Here is a 6,368-nt window from a genome sequence, read left to right on the forward strand (position 1 = left end):
GCTCAATTACTATACAGGTAGATATAGCTCCAGTTGTAACAAAAGATATGCCAATATGTCCAAATCACCACAACAATCATCACCACCATCTTTAGCTTCTTCATCATAAAAAATCATTTCCCATTGTCGCTTGAATCACTGATTTCAAAGTTTTAGTCATGATCAAACATTTTATACATACTCCAACAAAGATCAGGCCACTGCAGTAGATGAAGTGTAAAGGAAATATAGGAAACATGATTAACTATGTCCTGTGTAGTAATAATAATAGGCTGGTAATAATAATAATAATGATAATAATACAAATCTAAGGTGGTGCTTTGCCAACAGCAAGCACACCTAATAACAATAATAATAATAATAACAATAATAATAGCCTAGTAATACTAGAGTTACATTTCATGAGTAATTGTTTTGTCGATTCAAAGCTCTTTTCTTGTTGGTCTTCTCTAATGTTCCTGCTTCTGGCTCCTATGCGTTTACACACATATTAAGATGCCAGGTTAACCAGGGGGCTTACGCTCCCATCGACAAACATATCCAAGTGTCTGCAATGCCCCAGCGGGTTGATTTAAGTTTAGTTAGGTGGTTGAGTGCCAGGAATAAGGATGTTGTTGCATTTCATCAGTTATCATCATGTGAATTCCCATGAATTCCAATGAAACATTATCCAATTATTATAATATTTCATAAGAAAAGCATAAGCAGAAACACTTGTGATTTCAGAATGTAAGTCCAGTAATATATTTTTTTATCAATACTTTATTTGATATCTGTCAACTTGAAATGCACAAAAACTGTATGATTAGTGTTTAATTTTTGGACTCTGCCGAGACATATTTTGTTCATCCGGGTAAAGTAAAACAACTTTGTCAAACCAGTGGCGGTTCTAGACCATTTCAACTGGGGGGGGCAAGCTGGGGCCAGTTGTACTGTTAGAGGGGCCAGTTACATTAGACGTTATTGTTGTCATATCGTTTTCTTCACTGCATTGCAGGCATTAGCAGGCAAAAGACCATGTTCATAATCATCATCGTTGCCACTGTCTAATAACGGATTTAAAAAAAGAATGATAGCAAAAATGTGTTATGTAAAAATTATTTCATACTCCACATTTAGGGGGGCCACAAGGGGGTCCAAAATTGTTGTCACACCGCACCACCCCCCCCAGAACCGCTAGTGCAAACCTATTGTCTGAAAACAGATGGAAACAATATGTAGCCTATTCTCGGCTAGATCTTTAAGTATTTCTAATATTACATGTACATAATGTCAATATGCTGTTTGTAAATAAGTGACAGCAGTATACTCACAAGTTAGGATCTCTATCCTAATTTCTACCCCCCAGGATTGTGTTACTTTGAGATAATTTGAAAGTGCCCCTCTCTGGTGGAACAAAATGGTGCTTAAGACGTATAACTTAGCTGGTCATACAATTGAGGAGAACCATTGTACCTCTTTGGCGATGCTCGGTGGCGCTTATGTCTGGCCAAAGTGCTCTTGAAGTTTTCAGAAAGTATGGAGTTCCCTATTGAAGCAGAAAATTACACGTCCCCTTTTATCATGCGCGCAGCTGTTGTGCAGAACTTTATTATTGTAAGACATGTGGACAAATAACAGTGCCTCATCAAATACATATGTAGATATATTAGAACAATAAATAAACAGTTTACTTAGCATAATGTTCACCTTAATACGAAACTAACCACATTTCCTCAATTAGCTTTCTAAAATGTCAATGACTATTGTTTGCTCGTTTAGGACGTTGCTCCGCCCCCTGTGTTTGTCGTAAACCTGGCTCCTGGCTACAATAAACCCGAGCTAAGAGCGCCCTGGGCTCGCCTCCTTCTCCAAGGCGATCAATCGGATCTCAGGCGTTCTACAAGCACTCTCTTACGTAGCCATCCAGAAGGAGAGAGCTTCAACAACACGGTTGATTTGCTCAACAAAATCTACCTGCTTTCTGAACCATGTCGTTGAGCCCAAAGCATACAACGCCTTTCTCAGTGACTGATATTTTGAGTCCTATCGAGGAGACCTACAAGAAGTTTAGTGGCATGGACGGCGCAGGGAACCTAACCTCTCCACTGGGAGCTTACCGACAGCCTCAGGTTTCCCAGACTGGCATGCAACAGCACTCCATGGGACACAACGCCACCGTGGCGACCACCTACCACATGCCACACACTGTCTCCCAGTTCTCGCACAGCGCCATGGGGGGATACTGCAATGGGAGCATTGGCAACATGGGAGATCTTCCGTCGTACCAGGAAACCATGAGAAATAGCGCAGCAGCAACAGGGTGGTATGGCGCGAACACGGATCCAAGATATTCAACGAGTAAGTCGTTTTTATTTGATTTCGATTCGTTGTTATTGTTTTGTGAATTGTTTTATGTCACTGTCAGCACTTCTCAAACAAACTTTTAACGAAATGCGGACAGGTTTGAATCAAGACCGCTCACCATCATAGAGTAGTCTGCCATTACATCATTGTTTAATATGGAAAAAAGTATGTTTTCATTTTATTGAACAAAAAGTGTATTATTATTATTATTATTATTATTATTGCATTTAAGTTAACTTGATTGCTAAAGCTGCATTTTAACCTACATTTGGACAATTACTCACGGGATACAGACCATTGCCAAACTACTTCAGGCAAACAAAACGATACATTTACATTGCTGAATATTGAATATGCGTATATGTATGTATATTTTTAAGTTTCTAGATTCATGGGACCTTCCACAGGTATGAACATGACTGGAATGGGGACCCTGACAGGCATGGGGGACGCCTCCAGGTCCATGCCACCCCTGCACGCAGCGCCCAGGAGGAAACGACGGGTACTCTTCTCCCAGGCTCAGGTGTACGAGCTAGAGAGGAGATTCAAACAACAGAAATACCTCTCGGCGCCAGAGCGGGAACACCTGGCCAGTATGATCCACCTGACGCCGACCCAGGTCAAGATCTGGTTCCAGAACCACAGGTACAAGATGAAGCGGCAGGCCAAGGACAAAGCGGCGCAGCAGCTGCAGCAGGACAGCAACCTGTGTCAGCAACAACAGTCTCCAAGGCGCGTGGCCGTGCCTGTTCTGGTGAAGGACGGTAAACCGTGTCAGAACGGCTCCAACACGCCAACGCCGAACCAGCAGCAGGTTCAGCAGCAGCAGCAGCAGCAGCAACATAACGGCTCTGGGGTGCTCCCGGCTTCCAGTAATGGCATCAATCAACATCAAAACCAGCAGGTCCACTCCTTAGTTCAGGCCCAAGACCTGGAGGAGATATCACCTAGCCCCCCTTCACTCCACAGCCAGATCAACATGGCGCAGATAGACACGTCTGCTATAGACTACACCAATAACATGGTCAGCTCCAACCTCCTCTACGGCAGAACGTGGTAGGACCTGCTGTCCTTTTACATTTTTATATTTTAACCTGCGGATGAGCTTAAGAGAAAACGAGACATGTATCATGTTGATATACACATCTGTGCGAAAATGGAGCCCTTGGGTGGCTGAGATGACAACACGCTCAGTCGCATCAGCTGGTCAGGGCACATTTTCTTGACATTTCTAAGAGGGAGACTATTTTTTGAACATTACACGAAATGGCTGCCCTTGAAACAGATTGTGTCGTTTCGGGACCTTTTATAATCAATGTGATGGACTTCCTCATGATGTTAACGTAGATGGGGACTGGAGGGAAAAGGGAGAGATATAGGTGGGATCAGGTATGAACTCTCAAGGTACTAAACCACCCCTCATTTGCGGTGATAACCTTGGTATAATATGCTATTGATATTGTAAACTAATGTATTCATTTAGACTTAAAGAAAGTAGAAACTGTAGGCCTATATGAAGTTTCATTCCAAAACGCTATATATCCATTTTCAGAAATGTTGGTCAATTTTATTGTTTAAATAATTAAATTATGAAAGAGATTGTTGTGTTTTTTTCACTATCTAATCATTCAATGGGTTGTTCAATGAGAGACATGTATTTGTTTAAAACCTCGAATTTGATGGTTTCATTTCAGAAAGACAAATAATGATGTTTTTTTGCTAAATGCTATATATCCGCCTCACTCTCAGAGAAATCAGTAGTACTGCTAGGTTTTACACGGTCAAATGTGACATATAACACCATTTTTAAATATAGAAATGTATACATTATACATTTGTAACATCAATGGCCTATTTAATTAAAACAAATAACATGATTAAATACAGGAATATGAGATCTGTAAAACATTTTACATTTGAGTCATTTCGCAGATGCTCCAGAGTGACTTACAGTAAGTGCATTCATCTTAAGATAGCTAGGTGAGACAACAACATATCAGTCAAATATAGGCTATATGATACTAACATTCCATTCCAGCTAAACAACGGATATATATATAGCGTTTTGCAAAAATAATAATAATTCATACACATCTGAAATCAATGAATAAAACATCGGAGAAAAGTTTTACACACACATAAATGTGCCCATAAGCAATCTGTTAAGAAAACAAAATCAAATGTGAACATTTTGTGGATTTAGCGTTTTGGAAATAAACTACTCATATTTGGCTAACACACGAGAACGCTTTTACCTGTATAATACTTGTTTTGAAGTCGACTTTTTTTGTTTTCTTTATTATTTTGTAAGTTAAAACGAACAAATGCGTGATGGCTGCTGTATGTGTTTCAAACCAATTGAACATTAACAATAAATCACTTGAAGTGCGAGCTATTTCTGGCGAATTAATTTTTATAAGGATCTGGTTGGAGTGCGTTTTCATTATTGTGTGATTGAGACCAAATTGAGTTGGAAAGCAAGGTCGATTGGTTAGCCAACATTGTTCACAGGAGATTTTGCAGAGCCATCGCAAATGTAGGCTGACCAATACACTCAAATATTATAACCTATTGAAAATATTATCCATAAACAATAGTTTTAGCTAAACATAAAGATACAGCAAGTTTGGAACAGCCTTATTATCGTTAGAATAAAAACCTGAAACTTGTTCCATATGTTTTCAACACAGAAATGGTGTGATTCCAAAGCAATAAGAATAGGTTAGTCAACACAGACTTGTTTTACAAGTTCTTAGCCAATTTATATGTCTAATAGAGTCCTTTCTCCTATACATGAATAACACAACCAACTTCAATGTAGTGATATTATCATTATTATTATGATCATTCCTTTTTAAATTATTATTGTTGTTGTTGGTGTTGTGGCACGTTATTGAATGAAATGTAGATCAATTTGTGATAACCTTTCTACTTAATAATGCACATTTTGAAGAACGTGTTTCTCATCAAGCTAGCAGGCCTATTGCAGCAGCAGCATTCAGAGCTTATGCGCTGACATTCAATACATTTACGTAGACATTTACGTAGCCCAGTATCGCCTAATAACGGATTCATGACAGTAAAGTAGGTGTAATGCAACACCAAAAGCACTAATGACATGATATGTCTCTAATCAAAGTAATCTATTTTATCCATGTGCGTCGCTACACTATTAAAACAGTATTCCAACCTTACTGTGCACACCACATGTTGATGTTGCAATGAACCTTTCTTTGTTATGATAAGGCCTGCTTTACATTCCCAGTCGGTTTTAACGGTACAATGTTTTCTATTCTAAAGGCAAAACATGTATCACACTGAGTTATCCAGCACTTCGCTGCAATTTATTTTTTATTCAGTTGTACTCTTTAGTCTCCCTCCATAGGCTATATCCTAACTGCACTTTCTATTGCAGTAATGCTACTGCAATATACTATTCTGTACTCAGTTGATCCTGCGCTACATCTAAAATACTGCTGTTATTCTCCAACATCACTGATTATACAAACCTATCCTAATATTGTAACTACACAAAATAGCTCTGTTTCTAGCTACTTCTATAAAGTATCAGTTACCACTCTCGAATTTCACGTTTAATTCAAAATATATACAGTAGACCATCACGTATTATTACCACAATACGAACCGTCCCTACATTTTTCCCCCCACTTTTCAACTGTATCTAAAACAATCTGAATATAATCAAAGAAATATATATGATACAAGTTATTGTGATATTATAATAATGTTGAGGGGCCCTTCTAAAACGAGCTGAGAAATTCAAACCCTCTTTGAAAAGTCAATCTATCATAAGGATGGCATGAAGTTACTACCTCTTAAATATTTGTATTACACTCTCCAAAACATTTAAATCACAAGTTGTTATCCATCTCACCCTGTAGTCTGTCTGGTCTACATCATGATTTGTACTGGACACCTGATAATAGGCCACTGCCTTCCATATCCATTGCCCATTTAAACACGTTTCAAAATTGCATCTCAATAACAGTCATGATGATACC

At 38.8% G+C, this 6,368-nt stretch overlaps 1 protein-coding gene across 2 annotated transcripts; it reads left to right on the forward strand.

Moving 5' to 3' along the window:
• The first annotated feature begins 1,797 nt into the window (after positions 1 to 1,797).
• LOC106610802 (homeobox protein Nkx-2.4-like) lies at positions 1,798 to 4,727 on the forward strand. 2 transcript variants are annotated; one of them, XM_014210392.2, is made up of 2 exons: positions 1,798 to 2,340; positions 2,727 to 4,727. In XM_014210392.2, the coding sequence occupies exons 1-2, from the start codon at positions 1,971 to 1,973 to the stop codon at positions 3,404 to 3,406; spliced, it is 1,050 nt and encodes a 349-aa protein (XP_014065867.1). In that variant the 5' UTR covers positions 1,798 to 1,970; the 3' UTR covers positions 3,407 to 4,727. The 2 variants fall into 2 exon arrangements, with proteins under 2 accessions (XP_014065867.1, XP_014065868.1); XM_014210393.2 differs by having other exon boundaries at positions 1,799 to 2,340; positions 2,754 to 4,727.
• Positions 4,728 to 6,368: the final 1,641 nt, after the last annotated feature.

The sequence above is a fragment of the Salmo salar genome, chromosome ssa09, assembly GCF_905237065.1.
Source record: "Salmo salar chromosome ssa09, Ssal_v3.1, whole genome shotgun sequence".
Classification (NCBI taxonomy): Eukaryota; Metazoa; Chordata; class Actinopteri; order Salmoniformes; family Salmonidae; genus Salmo; species Salmo salar.